This window comes from Ambystoma mexicanum, chromosome 11 (genome assembly GCF_040938575.1).
Source record: "Ambystoma mexicanum isolate Mex_15411 chromosome 11, UKY_AmexF1_1, whole genome shotgun sequence".
Taxonomy (NCBI): domain Eukaryota; kingdom Metazoa; phylum Chordata; class Amphibia; order Caudata; family Ambystomatidae; genus Ambystoma; species Ambystoma mexicanum.
The window spans coordinates 1467261848-1467279798 of NC_090934.1; the positions used below are offsets into that span (position 1 = coordinate 1467261848).

General features: G+C 45.2%; 1 protein-coding gene across 2 annotated transcripts in view; it reads right to left on the bottom strand.

Annotated features, from left to right (window-relative positions):
• Positions 1-17951, bottom strand: part of IQGAP1 (IQ motif containing GTPase activating protein 1) — a 473401-nt gene that overhangs the window by 4883 nt on the left and 450567 nt on the right. For both annotated transcript variants that reach the window (XM_069625145.1, XM_069625146.1), the window contains 2 exons: positions 10837-10959; positions 6857-6965 (listed from right to left, as the gene is read on the bottom strand). In XM_069625145.1, the coding sequence (XP_069481246.1) occupies positions 6857-6965; positions 10837-10959 (232 nt within the window). The remainder of the gene's footprint in view (positions 1-6856; positions 6966-10836; positions 10960-17951) is intronic.

The following is a 17951-nucleotide window of genomic DNA, read 5'->3' on the forward strand; positions in this document are numbered from 1 at the left end:
GATCCTTTTTCCTCTGATGCCCTCTTGTAATTTTGGAATAGTTTTTGCACGATAGGCAGACAGACTATCTCCGGTCAATTCCTTGCTCTTTAGTGGCTGGTGTTTTGCAGGTCTAAGTCTACTCACCAATGTTTGGAGCACCCAGTAATCTCGGCCCATCTATGACCACTTGTGTGGAAAGATCCTCAGTCTTCTCCCGACTGGGCTGTGGTTGGTATGTTGCCAGGGCCTTAATTTATTATTACTACTGAAAGAACCCTTGAGGATTGTTCTGGCTTGCTACCCCTTGAGTGTCCTACTGGGTGTTGTGGCGTGCTACCCCTTGTGTGCCTTATTGGGTTTTCTGGATTACTACCCCTCGTGCTCCCTATTGTGTGTTTCGGCTTGCTACTCCGCAGTTACTGTGTTACAGTCCTTTAAACTATTCTCTGTATGACTAAACATGAGCCCCAGATCCTCCCTCTGTGGATGCTCCTCTATGCAATGGTGTGTTATAGTTCTTTTTTAAAATCTTGTATAGTCTTTCTTAACATTCATATTTTCCTGTCAAATGAGGGCCCATTTATTACACATTCTTCTACTTGCCTTGGAATCGAGGCCCCCACAGGCAAGGGTATCACTGTATAGCGAGACCTGCTGCACAAAGTTAGATTTAGTATTATGTGGCCCTCAGACCATTCATTTTATTGGCTTCTATGTTTTGCAGGTAAATAGTTGATGGGATTTTCCACTGTTCTTAGTCATGTATTAAATGAAGAGCTATAGAATGAGTGGTCGAAGTGAGCGGGAACGGTCGGGAGAGGCGTTCCATTACTTTTCCAACTATACTACTTTTTGTAACGATTTCCACCATTCGAGAAGTGTTCTTCGTGAAGTTAAAGCACGCTTCTCCACTTTACCACCGGATATCAGTTACAGCTAAAGTGAAATCCGTTTCAGTTATTGGCAGTCATGACTGGAAGCATGTGTTGCACGTGGCTCCCTTCCGTCCTACTCTATCTGCTGCTGGAGCCACACTTTTTTGGTACACTTCCATCACTGCATAGAAAGAGTTCATTTGTAATTAATAGCCGCTGCCGTGCACACATTCTCTCCGCGTCTAGCGATAAGAGCATTGGTGATCCTTGGGCAGATTTTATTTCAGTTTTTGATTTTGGAGACACAACCATAATTGTGATCGAATGTTTGAAAACTTAAAATGAATAATAATAATGTTCTAATGCTGTACACCACCTTTCATTGTGACAATAAGTGATGCGTCATTATCTGACGCATCATTAATGCAACATAAAATGCAAATTAATTACTCTTCTGGCCACAATAAAGCCTGGTGCATTAGCTGTGTATTGAGAATTATTGTAAAACCTGTTGGGTACGAGGAATTACTAAGGGCAATTGAATGCATTGTGAACGGCTGAGGCCTGCTGGTTGGCTGTATAGACCTTAGCACTTTGCTCTCAGACCTTTCTTGCTGGCGTACAGAGTTTAGAGGATGTTGCGTGGAGGATTCGTAATCCTCCGAATTAGGTCTCTCGCCTACTTAAACCAGCCTCGGAAGCATGCATGCGACCAGCTTTTCTATAGTGCACCTATATGGTAGGTCTAAGCCAGGGCACAGCCGAATGTCTTCTGAACCCAGAACCTGGATTGAAAGCACTGCTCACCCATGTGATGCAATCAGACCGCTAACTTCATTCTAAATCAAGGGGTGGTCTCTGTAACCAAGGAAAACTGGCCAACCAGGCCAGTCTAACCAGTGTGGTGAGCTACCTCAGGTAGGATAGGGTGGGAGGTACAGAGACCCCACCACTCTCAGGGCCGTGGCCCGATTTAAGTGATGTGCCTTCAGAGTCGGAGGAGAGTAACAGTCATGTGATATGGTGAACACCCCATCCCCTGTATGCGGATCCAAGAAGGAACTATTAGAAAACAAACACTAACATAGTCCAATGGGAAGTTACCACCCAATGGCAAAAGTGCGATTGAGAACCAGAGCTCGAGACTGCATCTGCCAGAGAAGGTCTCAGTGGGAGGGGATGAAGGCAGCACCAGACGTGACTGGCAACCTGCAAAATGCAGACGCTGCAGGCTGCATACACGGGGCCCTGCGCGCATGTAATATAACTGTCCTAGACATAAGATGCCTACAACGAGCGGGAGTAAATTGTAGCTGAAGCATGGAGTTTTCAGGGAGCAGAGTAAGTACCCGGTAGAAGGGCAACAAAGAACCGCTGAGTGGGCGTGATTTCTGCCTGACACTAAGGTGGCCGCCAGGCCTTTCAACATCCCAGAATGCCATGGACCCACAGCAGGTTTAGCAAAGTAGACAATTAGGGATATAGATAACGTGGTGACCTTGCACACTCTAACACAGTGGCAGACCAGTCAGGAAAAGCAAGAGAAAGGTTATAAGAGGATGCCTATGCATGGAGGACGAACGAGATTCCAGTGTTTGGAGGTGGAGGGTGGAGGTGAGCACGCCGGGTGTGGCAGGGACAAGGAAGACAAGAACATAGGAGAGGGAACCAGAGGAGCAGCAGAATGTAACGCTGGCATCGTTGTGGCGGCCAATAGGCTGAAGGATGTCGAGAATGTATGAAAGAGGAGGGAATGGAAAGGAAGTAGAGGGGGGGAGAAAGAGAGAAAAGGAGCATGAATTAAGGAGAATAATTCTAAGAAGGAAGTAGTGGACGGTGAGCAGAAGAGGAGAAGAGTGGCAGGAGAACCAGACTGAGCGTAGTACCCGAGAAGAGCAGGGAAGGCAAAGACAGAGAGGAAAGAAGGAAAAGTAAACAAAAGAAGTGAAGAAGCAGATGGGAGGAAGAAAAGTGGAGGAAGAAAGAAGGAATATGATGAAGTGAACAAACAGAATTAAAGGGAAAATGAGAAAAGATGAGAAAAGCAGGTGCCAGAGAGGCTGGATTGTCAAGAGGGAGAATGGAAGGAGTTGTTCATTAAAGAGAGAAGCTGTTACGGCGGGGCATTGGGGAGGACAAAAATGAATATAAAAGGACAATGGGAGGAGGGGGAAACAGGTAAAGGAGGGAGCAATAAAGAGAAAGTGTGGAATCCTTTGCCAGAGACGAGCAAAACAACTTGGGAAAGCAGGAGGCAAAAATAGAATGGAAAGGAACCGTGAAGAGGGAAAAAGCAGACGTGAGAAAGACCAAAAGTTAATACCCACAAGGAAGACCGCCGCAAAGGCAAGAAACAGTAAAGAGAAACACCCAAGGAGTCAGTAAGGATGAAGAAACATGCCTAGGGAAAGAATGGCCCAGATTTAAGAGGAAGAGGAGTACTCCTAACCTGGAAAGGGGAGAAAACGGTTAAAAGGAGAGTGGGAAAGTATCCTGCACACCTTAGCAATCTGCCCAGTCTAAGAAATGGTCTGGACAGAACATTTCCAAATAAAAGCAGTCTGAGCAGCACTTCGGGGCAGTTTAGCCATGGGTATCTTGCGGAAAGACTGCCTAGTAAAACATGGGACGAAGAAAACCTGCACCCCTTCATCCAAATAGAGGCTGATGCCAAACTGACCCAGTCCATGTGTTGGTACATCCTAGAGGATATCGCGTAAGAGGACCCTAGGACAACCACATGGGGCTAGATTCATCGGCCCTACAAGTGGGTGCGCCTAGAAGGGTTGCGCCTGGTTAGCTGTAGCAACAACCACATGGGGCTAGACCCATCAGCCCTACAAGTGGGTGCGACTAGAAGGGTTGCGCCTGGTTAGCTGTAGCAACGACCACATGGGGCTAGACCCATCAGCCCTACAAGTGGGTGCGTCTAGGAGGTTTGAGCCAGCTTAGCTGTAGCAACAAGCACATGGCATCTGGGTCAGTTGGCCTAACAAATGCCAATAAATGGTCACCACTGAGGACATCAAGGCCGATAAACTTAGAACTAATTCAACATTCATTTTGAGACGCCAAAGGGAAACCAACTAAAGGCAACTAAGAGAGACAGGAAATATGCACCCTAAAGATTGTGAGGGTTCTCCTCCCGCCAAAAACGTGGACTAGAGCTGTTAATAAATAGGAAAGAACAGAGAACCAGAGTCCAAACGAAAGTTCTGGGGCTCTAATAAGGCGAGCTTGACCCTACAAGAGGAATTCTGTCGTCTGTCGATACCCCTGCCTGTGACAGGGCACACTGAAAAGGAAGCAAGGTAAAGCAAGGCGACCTAGTCCAGTATAGAGGGATAGGCCTAACCCTATAAGAACCTAATGTCCATAGTCCAATCCCTGCTCTAAACATGTGTGGCTTAAACATAGTGCAGCAGTAAAGTGATTTAGAATTCTATTCACATTACTTGCCAAACACCTGAGAGGCCTCGAAGGAGAAGCCACAACGTCAAATCATCTGTTCTATGGATGGTGTTCATCCGGAGGTTTCAGCTCTCTAGCGATTATAGCCCGCCCTCCCGAGCGGGCCCCGTCCCATAGAGCGGGGCATTAGGCTTTGCTTGTTCTCAGTAGAGGGGCTGTTAGGGAGAATTCTCAGAAATATGCTAATTCCTCTCTACTTTAGAGACCCCCAGAACTTTTGCTTTTAATTCTATTTGTTTTCTGTGTTTCTTTTGGTTTTTGGAGTCTGACAAACTCCATGGGCATCTTTTTTGCATTGTGTCACACAGCACCCCCAGTGCAATGGCACAGGGAAGTCTTTCAGATTTCCCTAAGGTTTAAATACCTTACTCTGGGATTAACTACTGTTTTCAAGAGCAGTAAAGTGAAATTGACTTTACTTTACACTAACCTTCTAGACCCAGCACACACCATCTTCCAATGGAACGCTGGAGGGGTTACTTAGTATCCCCTTTGTCTAGCTTCTCATGTAACATTTTTTAATGGTACCCTTTATACAATTAATGGCTGGTGGCAGTGGTTACTTTTTACTACCGTGTTGTGTTTTACCACGGGCTGCGTTTGCAGCCACAGTAAAGCACCCATGGGTGCCATTTTTGTCAAAATGGTGCCGGTCTTCTTTTTTCGCCATTTCCTGTTGTTTTGGTCCTTCTTGAGATTTACTCTGTGTGCCAAACCAGGTTTGGTCCCTTTGTTCATTTTGCCTTTGGCGGGCTTCACAAGTGAAACCCGCCTCTGGCTCCAGAGAGTCTGGTGGGGGCAGGAAGTGAGGGAGGTGCCCAAAACTCCCTGTGCTCAGTCTCCTAGGAGACAGGAATGCACTCATAGGTGATTGGACGGCTGGCTGTCCGGCAAGGGCAGCCACCCTGATGGGTGACTGACAGCTAGGCTGGAATGAATGAGAGAAACCTGCATAAAAGGCGATGCTTTTTGGCTTGGAAGGCAGAGTCGACCACTGGACAAAGGAACCAAAGAAGAATTTGAAGAGGACGCCTGCTGCAACTCCTGGACCGTTGGTTAGCCCGGTGAAGCCCTGCTGCAGTGCTGAAACTCCATGTTCGCCTCGACAGTGAAGCCCTGAGAAGACTTCCTTGAGTTGGTGGGACCAATCAACTCCAAAGTAAGCCACCTGGACATCCTTCTCGGAGCTGGTTGAATTTTCATTGCAGTCGCTGCTGCAACCGAAGAGCCAGGGAGAGGAACACCAGTTTGTGTGCATTGCTTTTAAGTTGGCCAACAGCTCCAGGAAGATCCTCCGGACTCCCAGGAAGCAGGACTCACCGAGCATGAGCCCCTTCAACAGAGTGCGGGACCCCAGATGCAAGGAAGGCCCATCTCGACAGCCTGAAACCGCAGTGGTGCTGTTTGTGGCAGACGCGAGTAGCTGAAACACCGAAGTGCTACTTGTTCGAAGCTTGCCGGTTACGGTCGGTGACCGTCCCGTTGTGGTGCAGGAGTCCCAAGAAGTCCTCCCTCTTGTCCCCACGACTTAGGCCCAGGAACAGCGGGATCTGCAGAGCTGCACAGGAACAGAAGTCATCTGCTGCACTTTTTCTTCAACCTAAGGGTACTGTAAAGTCTGAGAGAACTTACCTCTCACTGTAGATTTGCTTTAGCTTCTACTTCACAAGTCTCCCGGCTTGTGGCCCTACATTTTATTATTCTTTCTTCATGAAAGACTTCTAAAAACCTTGTCCAAAGACTTTTACTCGCCTTCAAGAAGTGCTTCAGTTACATAGACTTTTGCCCATTGACATTGGCTTAGCCTGGTTCCCTGAATGACTCTTCTCTCCTCTGTTACACACTGGGGGGTTGGGGGGGGGGGGAGTGTTCCAAAGGAATGGAATTTTCCTGCTTACAGAATATTTGTGGTTTCTTCTTTATTCTGATAACCTTTCTTTTGACTCTCATTGCCTACTCTGAATGCAACAGTAATATATTAATGTCCACAGTGCCTAGTTAAGTCACCTGAGGGTGTAGGAATTGTCTGTGGGCCATCCCCAATGGGTCTTTACTGATTCTGAAAAATCTAAGAGTGTGCATTTCTGAAGTGTATTTTAATGTTACTTTCATATTGCTCCCTTCTAGAGAAGGCTTATTTAACTGACTGGTAAATAAATTAATAATTGTGTTATCAAGAAACCTTTAGTATCAGTGTTTATTGGAATACTTGTCACTGTGAATCTCTGTGTAACTGCATTACTGCTCACACTGACCCCTCTTGAGATAAGCCTGGCTGCTCAGCCACACTACCAACCTGAGTAGTCCAGACTTATACCAAAGGTTGGGTCCCTATTGCCTGGAGGCTTAGGTTGTTGTAGTGCACCTAAAGGGTACTACCCCAAATCTTTACCTAACAGGGGCTCTCACACATTTGGCACCTACTCACAAGACTGATTGTATTTTCCTAACTTCTATCCCACTGCATACATCGCTCTGAATCCACAACACTACAACGTGACCCACAAAATGAATGTGTGTCTCTTTACCTGATAATGTAACATTAAGGTTTCAATCTGTACACCCATGAATTTGGCCTTGACCTCAAAGTCGCCCACTTCTTCTGAAGGACTGATTTCAAATATCACATTCTTAAACCTGCAAAAACATAACACAATGGCCAGGTATTAGAGTTTCACTGAGAAATAGCAAGCAGACACAAATACTTGATAACTTAAATAAAACTTAATCACACCGATATCAATCAATAACTATTTCGGAAGTAATCCATAAACCGGGTACAAATACACATGAAATATATATATTTTAGAAATTTAAGAACATATTTAAGTTACATAAATGATTCAAGTGGGGGCATTATTTTGTACTTTTGTCTTATGACCATGCGATCTTCACACAATTATGAATCATTTCAAAGCATATGCCGTTACTGGCGTGCACGGGTGAGCTTGTAGGCTCCTCAAACCTGATGTGACTCGCTAAAAACTTGCTTGGTAAAAAGAGGCATCGACTCCTGCACGGACATCCATTATGCAGTGCTTCACAGTAAGCATGGAACATGGCTCCCACGCCAGCCTCGAGTATCACCTTTATAGGGTTGTTCTTCTGGAGAGCCCCTTCGGCCATGGTGGGATGCACTGGTATTGAATAGCCCAGCAGCAGGTGGACCACCACCCAAGGGAGAAATGATGCGCTGGAGGTCAAGATTGGGAAACCGCTTGTACTAGGAATGTGTTAGACCAGCTCACTCTTAGTGGGCTTTTGGTTTTTCAAGGAGAGTCTCTGGATATCTGACTTATGGAGAATTTGTTTTCTTATCAGAGTAGCGCATGACAACAAAATCTGCAGATATATTTCTTGGTTTACATGATACTCTGGTAAGAAATTTTGGATAAAAGAAATGGTGAGTCTAAAGAACCATCTCTTTCTAGTGGAAGTGCTTCTATGCGTAAACTGCTGATGGCTGAAGCCTGCTGACCCACCAATCAGACAAAGAGGCTCTCTTCTTTGTGAACCGTTGGATATCGCTGGAGACCATAGCTTGAAAACGATTCCGATTTAACAAGTGTGATTTATTTATACATCAAACTGGGTTCGTCCAACCATGTCATAAAATTGGAGATTCTCATAAAAATGTCTTCTTTACAACCTCGTGGTTTGAATTCCTACACGCAGCAATCAATGCAGGGTGCGATCGACTGGATACAGCAGTGCCCAAGTAGGACATGAATGAAAAGGCATGGATCAGGCAACAGGGATCCAAGCTGGATCTTCTTCCCTAATGGCAAGTGGCAGAATACCAACCCCTTTGTTTCATAGTGTCCCCTGTGACAAATCGAGATAATGTGTCTCTTCTCCACAAGAGGGAGCCCCCCCCCCGTGAGTCTAGGGAGGTGAGCCTGCTATGCAACACCCTCCCTAGGGGTCGAGGCAAGTGGGACCTCCCTGGCAGAGACCCCTTTAGAGGACAAGGACTCCTGTTTCTGTGAGGAACTCCCTGGAACAAGAAACATGGTGGTGTATATGGGACTGTCAAACCTATAAAATACTGTTAAGTACAAGACCGGGCAGACACTGGTTATGGTTGGGTTTGTTGAAGGTTGGGGTTAAGGTAATTGTGTCTTATTATGCACATGCGGGAGACTATAAATGCAGACACCCTTTGTTTTGAGTATATTTAATCATCTTATATGAAAGTGGCAATAATTGGCGAGTGGAGATACTTTGGAATGGAACATCGATTACCAGTTGGGAAATGTTGCAATTTCGTAGGCCATCGCCAAGTATTATGTATAATTTGCTGTATGTGTTAATTTGCGAAGTTAATGAAAAGAAATTAAGCAAGATGCTGTTATCTAGAAGAAAGAGGAACAGTCTCTTGAAACTAAATGAACCAATTCGCTGTGACGAGTGGATTAAAACATGAGCACTCATCAGGTAGAGAGAGAGAAGTGGAACGAAAGGAAAGAGAGGAGCGTCTGTCGAAGCAGTGGAGGTCCACTGAGAACATGGACTTGGGAGGAGGCAGAGCCGTAGCAGAACATGAAGCCCACGAAATATGAAGTTGCAGGGAAGCAGCACAAGGAACGCAGATAGACCAGCGTAGCCGAGAGTTTGACAGAAGCCGAGCCAAGTGGGGCTTAAGAGTTTGTGTTGGCATGACCTAAGAGAGTCGTGGTGGGCAGCCGGGCCCTCATAACAGTCCCAATAACGCCATAGGGAAGCCACAGCAAGCAACGTGGCTCCCTTTTGAAATAGAGAGAAGCCAAGAGGAAGAGCGAAGACTTCCTAACAAGGACGCAGAGGAGAACAGCTCGACAGTGCGATAGAGGAATGGAACAGAGGCAAGGCCTGTGAGAACCCGAGAGCCATTCTCTGATAATAAGGAAGGTGATGGGGGACATGGGAGGCATGGGAAGCCAACCAATGATCATATGACCCAGAAAACCTGTCTCTGTATGAATGAGAAGAACACAAAACTCAATTTGATATATTTGAACTGTGATCATGTGAGTAAGAGAATAATAACGTTTCCTCGAAGGGAGGTGAATGGAAGTGGAATAACAATCAAGAATTATCTCAACGAAAGCGAGAAGCGATTAGAACCAACGTTAACGAATCGGAATACTTGCAATGAGAGAACGCGAATGATCGAAATACCCATGAGTGAATAATAAAGCGGGTATATCTCTACCCTGGGCAAGAGGGGAAATCAAATCCTTTGCCTTAATCGAAGAGTGGGAGGGAAAAAAGAAAGTATGAAGAAGGCCAAGGCAGTCTTTATGATAAATCAATCTGAGTCAAGAAGAGGAAAGTAAATATACCAACCAGAGGAGAGAGTTACTCAAACTGTGTCGCCAAAGACTATGGAAAAATTGTATGTTAAAAAGTTATTTGCAACTAAGGAGACAAGTGTGGAAAGCACTGTGTAGGAGAACATAGTCATTCTCCTGCCCTTCTATTTGTTTCTTTAAGTGATAGGGTCAGATAGTATCGTTTTCGGGACGATGGACCTTTTCTTTTTTGACATTCAGAGATGACCGACGACTGATGAGCACCTTAGAAAAGTAGGTAGGGAACACTCCACAGTGATAAGAATAAGGCTCATCTTTCCCTATTAATAAAGTCAACGTAAAATGTCCTCAAAGAGCCCGAGTCCTCCTTCTGACCCTGCACACCCCCAATCAGCAACTTCCTAGATGGTTGTGTGAGGGAAAATATGACATTTTAAAATGTGCCAAACTCTTCAGATACCCCAGTTACACTACTAGTTATGTGAGTTAATAGCTGACTGCTATGCTTAACAGTGCATTATTGCAATTGTTCTATGTTGTAGTGCCGGTCTATTGACTTAACTGTGTTTGTCTTTCCTAAGAAATAATGTAAGAAGCAGACATGCTTCGGATTGGCTGAGTCAGCCTTGCTCCCCTGTGATCAGCAATGGTAGGTGTGGGACCACAAGGGGACAAAAATACAAGTCAGGAAAATTCACCACACTAACAATGATAAACAGATCTGAATACTAAGAGTAAAATGTAATTAAAACTCTGTTCCAGCACCGAGAGTTGAACATTTTTCAGAATCCTAAGAAATCTATGTTCTGCTCAATGAGTGATCTCTGGAAAGGGTCTGGACTCCTGAAGGGATTGGGAGAGAAAAGGAGTGGCTTATATGTTCATCCTGAACAAAGACCCATGGGCAGGATATGGCAACAGCATGAGGGGGGTCTGTAGGACTTAGTGCATCATGGTTCTACCACTATTTTGCTGAAAAACAATGCTCTAATGTGGGATCTTTTGGGTCTACTAAACATCGAATTTTTGTGCGTGAACCGCATGACAAGTTTTAAGGCTGCACAAAATAAACTCTGCAAGGAGTGTCAAATACAATGGTCCACGTGGGAGTTCGACATATGAAGGTCTGAGGGGTAAAGTTCTGAAGGAGATGAAAATGTGTCGCGCGCAGGGAACATGACCAAGCTCAGGTGAAGGATGGCCACCACACTTACTGGTTGACTTGCAGGTCTTCGATTTCCAGCAGCACGCCCTTCTCGTGCAGCCGCGCTGCTGTGTACTTCAGAGAAATCTTTTTACTCTTTTTGCCTTTCATTTCTCCTGGTTTCTTAGACACTCTGAGGAAATACGAACATGAATTCAACATTAACATTTACAACCCATCTTCAAATTCTCTCAAATGCTCTTCAAAAGCTTTTGCTTATCCAAGTAATCCTCTTAAATCTTTTTATTCCAAATCAAGATATGCCAAATCACGTTATTTATCTCCCGCCCACAACCGGAAGGCGAGAGCCGGCGCACCAGAAGGGCCGGCAAGCAAAAGGGCCACATCCTGTCTATGCCTGTCTTTGCCGCATCGGAGCCGCGAGGAAACACCTGTACGCCTATCTGGGGTACATTCATAGTCTCGTGCAAACGCCCATTCCGAGCTACCCTCTCTAACCCGCATGCCATAACCACGCACCTAGCGACACACACGCTCTACTCTTGCAGATGCATGAGCCAGCACACGCTGCCGGTAAGATCCTGCACCAACCAGACCGTACCTCATGTGCTCAACGTGATCCATACAACCATCTCCTTGCATTAAAGCACTGGCCCCCAAGCGCAAGTAATGCACCACCCAAACCCCACGGCTACATGAGGCCGCATTTCGAGCCATAATAGGCTGAACCAGACTAACCCCTGGACCCCACACCCTGCCACCGGACAATACTATATAACCTATTGGCCCTCCACCTGTATTAACTGTAATCCACCTGTATTGCCCTACCAATGATTACCGCATTCATCCCTATCTGTATCCCACCTAATTTACTGCATCCAACCAAATCTGTGTCCCTTCTGGAATACTGCATTTAGCCCAAATTGTGCATCTACTAGATTAATGCACTCAGCCTATTTTGTGTACCATCTAGTATCCTGCATTTAGACTAATTTGTGACCCACCTGGATTTATTTGCATCTAGCCCATTGCTGCCCCAATTGCTTTGCCTGCACTCAGCCTGGCCATGACACACCCTCCGGGGTCCTTTGTTTCCAGTCTATTGGTGCCGTGCAAGCGATAACCGCATTAGCCCAGCTTTATGTTCCACCTGAGAGCATTGCGCCTAGCCTAACTGCTCCCTACACTGGCCACCGGCTCCCAGCCCATGCGCAGGCCCCTCTTAGGACCACTTTAGTTCCTCACCTTTTCGGTGTCTTAACTCACCCCCGCATATCCCATGACCACTCCCAACCATCGCCTTCAGTAATCGACTAAGCTAGCCAGCTTCACCTCAACCACTTCAATGCTCTCAGCTATGATAGGTTGGATAGTGTTCACCATGTTCCCCTTCTGCCTCGTCCAAGCTGACACCCCTTGCGCTAATAACTACTTCCTCACCATCAGTAACGGCCTCACCAAATTAGCCTACCCGAGGCACCACCCTATCCCTTGCCCCACCCCCTTCCCTCCAGTCACACCCCCTTCCTGTGCCTCATCAGTCAGACTCTCAGCCCCAAGGACCGCTGCACTATAATTAAGGAAGACCTCCACCAATCCTACCGACATACGCACACTCCCCAAACAATCAGTCAATGACAAAACACACCCCGTCTCAGGGATTGAGAGAACTTCCCGCCTACGAACACGCACAAAACTGCCCTACTATATTCACACCCCCATGACCCCACCACCCAGACCACCCAAACCCACGGCCCCCGAAACAAACAAAAAGCCAACTCACCCTATAGCCACAAACACCTAGAGAACCTCTACAGAGCCTAGCAACCTATCAGTTAAGAATGCACCCACAAAGGATACCAAACCTCCCGTGAGCCTCAAAAATGCACTTATCAACGCCCGCTCCTTAGGAGCCCACGCCATAGAAATACATGATCTTATCACCGAGCTTGACTTATACCTATTAGTAATTACAGAAACCTGGTTACACCAAGCGTCTGGCCCTCTGTTAGCACTAGCCGTCCCACCAGACTACTCTATTCTCAGAGCTGACAGAACCACCTCCCCAGGTGGCAGTGTTGCCATTATAACTAAAAACACTCTCAAAATAAGATCTAGCTCTATTGAATTAATTGCAGGATATGAACTACTGCTCGCTATACTAGCCATGAATGAAAACACCACAATCAACATTGTGGTTATATACAGAACGCCTAGCAGCAATAGCCACCCAGAAACAGACATCCCACTAATACTGGCACCCGTTCTTAAACCCCAAACGAAATGCATCATCATTGGTGATCTGAATCTTGGCTTCAATGATGACCAAGACACCAAAGCCACCGCCCTTCTCCTGGCACTTAATGACATGAACTTCTGCCAACACATAAATGTCCCCACTCACAACAAGGGTAGAACTCTGGATTGGATCCTCACCCTAAACACCAAAATCACTATAGGCCCAATCACCCCTCTCAGCTGGACAGACCACTTTTGCATAGAATTCACTATCACTAGTGACGATCCTTGCCCGCCTAAAGACAGAATTATGGACACCATTGAAAGCAGAAATCCCAAAAAACTTGCAGTAGAGAACCTTGACCCTGCTCTGAAAACAATTCTAGAAGCTCACTCAATCATTAGCAATGATCCTACCACCCTCGCGGAGCATTACCACAAATGCCTCTCCACAGCGATTGACACAATAGCGCCAGTTACCCCCAAACTAAGACGTGTTAATAACTTCTGGTTCAATGAAGAATTAGTCACCCTAAGAAGAAAAAAACACTCTCTCGAACACGCCCATAACAAACACCCCTCCCCTGACTCGGCCAAAGCCTTCAAAGATGCTAATACTATCTACAAAACAACCATTATTTCCCACAAAGCCAACGCCTACAATGCTCGCATCAGTAATGCAGCATCAGATTCCAAAGAGCTTTTCTCTATACTCCGAGAACTTGAAAACCCTCTAACTACTGATACACCCACAAATGCGAGCAAAGAATGGTGCACTACCATACAAGACGCACTGGCCTCCAAAATTGCTATGTTGCAGAATAAAATCACATCCAAAAGACTACTCCTAGCTGAAAAAAACTCCCCCACCCCTAACCCCGTTGCCTCCTCTAGTGACAACACCAACCCTTCCTTCCAATTCACACCCGTCACCCAAGACCTTGTATTCGACACCATATCCAAACTTAAAGCGTCCAATTGCAAAGGGGACTCTGTCCCAGCCAAACAAGTCAAAGCCTGTGCCTCCACCCTGACACCCACCATCACCAAATTCGTCAACGCCTCCTTCAATTCCAACATAGTACCTACCTGCATCAAAGAAGCCTGGGTTACCCCGCTTCTAAAAAAACCGAACCTAGACCCCACCATTTCGACTATCGCCCCATAACCACGGTGCCGTTTTTACTTAAAATCATTGACAAATTAGCCTACAACCAAATCCAAACCCATCTGGAATCGAATCAGCTTCTTGGCACCAGACAATCAGGTTTTAGGCCTAACCATAGTACGGAAACAGCCCTTCTGGACCTCAAAATCCAGATGGATGCTATTAGAGATTCTGGGAAACTCTGCATCCTCTTGCTGTTGGACCTCTCTGCAGCATTCGACCTGGTGGACCATGATAAACTCTGCACCTCACTCGCCAGAGGGTTTAACTTCTCCAGGGAAGCCACTGCATGGGTGAAATCCTTCCTAACTGACCGTACCTCCAGAGTATCCATAGGGAAAGAAGCGGCCAACCCCATCCCAGTCCCCATAGGAGTGCCCCAAGGCTCCTGTCTCTCCCCTACACTATACAACGCGTATACCAAACTCCTTTTCTCAGCTCTAGACAAAGTTTTATTCTTCTTTTATATAGCTTGGTGTTGAGCAAATTAAGGCGAAGCCTTAGAAATTGATTTCGATGATATTGAGAGGGAAACTTGGACAGGTATTTCGGTAGGTTACCTCTTTCCTGTTCACACAGTCCAAGGTCTAGTCCAGTGGATAGTGTTGCTCGCCTTTTCGCGTTTTTAATCCACTTGAATTGCATGAATTTTGTTTTTGCCTGTTTTGGCATCCGTAGCACCAGAGGCATTTTTATATTTGCTTCTTCCAGGATGTTTGATAAATTTTCTTCCCAACTTTTTAGCATAGATGCAGATGCGTCAGTTATTTTGTTAGCCAAGATTGTGTAAGCAGTTGCTACCGGCACCATTCTGATTTTTCTTAACAGTAGTATGGATTTCCATTGTAGGGTAGAGTGCAAGGAGTCAAGGCCAAGTTCATGTCTCACAGCCACCATTGAGACACATTGTGGTAGTTGGAGGACTTTGCGCCAGAAGCAACCTTCAATTTGTGCCCATAGGCTTGCTCTGATATTCCACCCTGTTTCACTCCCAAAACATATTGCTGGGATCACTTTCTGTAAGTAAAAAGTCATTACGGGTTGGAGTGAGAATTTGCCGTAATTTAAATGTAATTTCCGACCTTGTAAGGCAAACATTTTCATCCGCTGGGTGATTTCGTTTATCCAGCTCCACTCTCTGATTGACCCATTGAATGAAACACCCAGATATCGGATGGCTTCTGTTCTGGCTAATGTTTCTTTATCGATGTGCCAGTTGAACCTCGGTTTTCTTAAGTTATTTCCTGATCCAAAGACCATCACTTGCGTTTTATTTGCATTTATCCTTAGATGGTTTTCTGTTAGATAGGTTTGCAAAGCTGTTAGTGATCGTTGTAGGCCTATTTCGGTGCAATCAAGAAACACTATGTCGTCCGCATAGATTATATGTGTTACGTGTGTGCCGTTGATTTTTGGGGGAAAGCATCTCGTTTGAGTAAACGCTTCGGGTAGATCTGAGATTAAAAGTTTAAACAGAGTGGCTGCTAGTGGGCATCCTTGCTTCACCCCCTGTGTGGTTTTTATTTCATCAGTTAGTTCTCCTTCTGCATTTAGACGCACGCGGATACTGGTTTTGGTGTGTAGTGCCACTAGTGGGGCTAGTAGTTCGTTAGGACATCCCCATTTTTTTAGTTTGTGCCACAACAGGTTCCGGTTTATGCAATCAAAGGCCTGTTTTAGATCAATAAACGCTAAATACAACCTTTTTTTCTGTTTTATAGCATTTAGTTTAGCCAAATTTAATAGTACTAAATTGAGTTCCACTCCGACTCCTTTGGTGAATCCGGTTTGTCGTTCATCGTGGATTTTATTCTGTTTTGCCCACCTTTCAATTTTTTCTTGGAGGAATGTGGCAAATATCTTCCCCATAGTGTCAAGCAGAGCTATGGGGCGATAGTTTGCAGGATCGTCTTTATTTCCTCTTTTAAACACTGGAACGATTATTGCTTTCGTCCATGAGCAAGGAATTTTGGATGTTCGGGCAATCTGGTCAAATAGCACCTTGATGAAATTTGTCCAGCTCGCTTTGTTAGTTTTGAGCATGATGTTGGATACTCCGTCAGGGCCGGCAGCACGTGATGATTTTAGCCTCTGAATTGCATGTGAGATGTTCTCGAGTGATTCTCTTACATCCCAGGTATATTGATCTGATTTTAAATTTGATGTTTTAACATCGGCAGTGTTGTTGAATACTATACCATAATGAGTTGTCCAGGAGGATGCATTCACGCCGTTTGTTAGATAATTTGGTTGAGTCAAACAACCATTATTTATTATTTTCCATATATTGGAACTGTCTTTTTGAATTAAAAGACGGAGCATTAGTTCTGCTTGTTCCTGTCTTCGGGTGATTTTGAAGGATTTTAGCCAATTTCGAGATTTTTGACGCCTGGTAGCTAAATGTTGAGGTAGATGTGTCCCTCCGATAGATTTTAGTTTTTTTAAGTCACTGGCAAGTAGCTTCTTTGCTTCACTTAGTGCTGGACTAAATGAATGGGTGTGGTCTCTTGTCGTTTTCTTGTATGTGTTTCTGTGCGGGTCCAGGAAAGGAGTATATTCTGTGTGTAAGTTTGTGGTGCATGCCTCCATAAAGGCTAAGGTTATTTTGTCGATTTGCTTGTTAGTTATTCTTAAGCGGTTTAGGGAGGAGTTAATATCCAATTGCGTAGGGTAACATTGTAACGTTGTTATTGAGCCCGTAAACCATGATAGAATAAGTGGGTTATGATCGCTATTGGGCATTTGCCTTACTTGTAAATCAGAAATCAGGGCATGCAGGTTGTCAGATGCCCATATGTAGTCTAAGGTTTTAGATAGACCACCTCGTTGCCATGTTGCTGCAGCAGGGATATCTCCTTTTGTACTCCCATTCAGCAATACACAATTACGAGCTGATATTTCATGTGTCCATTTCGTGCTCCGATTCGATCTTTCAGATGGGATCGCTTGTGTAGTATCCATGTTAGATTGATTGGATGTTTTAAACCAAGAAAAGTTTAGATCTCCGCAGATTAGTATAAATGGTGCGACAAATGCGGCATAGCAGTTATCTATTTGGGTAGTCATTGACCTCAAGTAGTCATCATCTGTAATCATTGCGGGATTCCAGTAAGTATTTACCAGCAGCAGATGTTGTTTTCCTTTTAATCCGTGTATGGTATGGGGCGATGCTTCAAGCGTAATTGCTTGAACAAATAAATTTGGATTTTGGATGTCGATTACTTTCCATCCTGATGAATTTTTTATCATGGCAAGAAGGCCGGAGAAAGGCCTTCCCAATGTGTTTTTGCCTGCTTCGTTTAAGTATGTTGTATATCCGTCGCAGGAGGGTGTCTTTCTAAGCCATGTTTCCTGGAAACAAATAAACAGGCTTCTGATGTCTTGCTCTCTTCCTTCCCGAAATAGGTGAGCAAATCCTCTGGTGTTCCAAGTTGTTAGTAATTGGGTCACTTGTCTGGACCCTCCGTGGTCCTATGCGTTACTTTTTCGACTATTTGTTTCGGATGCCTGAGATACATGTTGTTTAAATTGGCTTCTCGGGTCCTCTCTTTTTGTAGTAAGTGTCTTTTTGTGTTGGCCTTTTCCCTGTGTCGAGTTAAGACTGGAGAATCGATTGCTGTGGTTAGATTAAATCCATAGAACAGTAGATCTTCCTTCGCGTCTAGAATTGGGCGCGCCACTGTTTTGGATTGCATATGCAGGATTACCCAATCTGATCTGGATTCATTTTTGTATTCAACGATATTGATATCATCAGA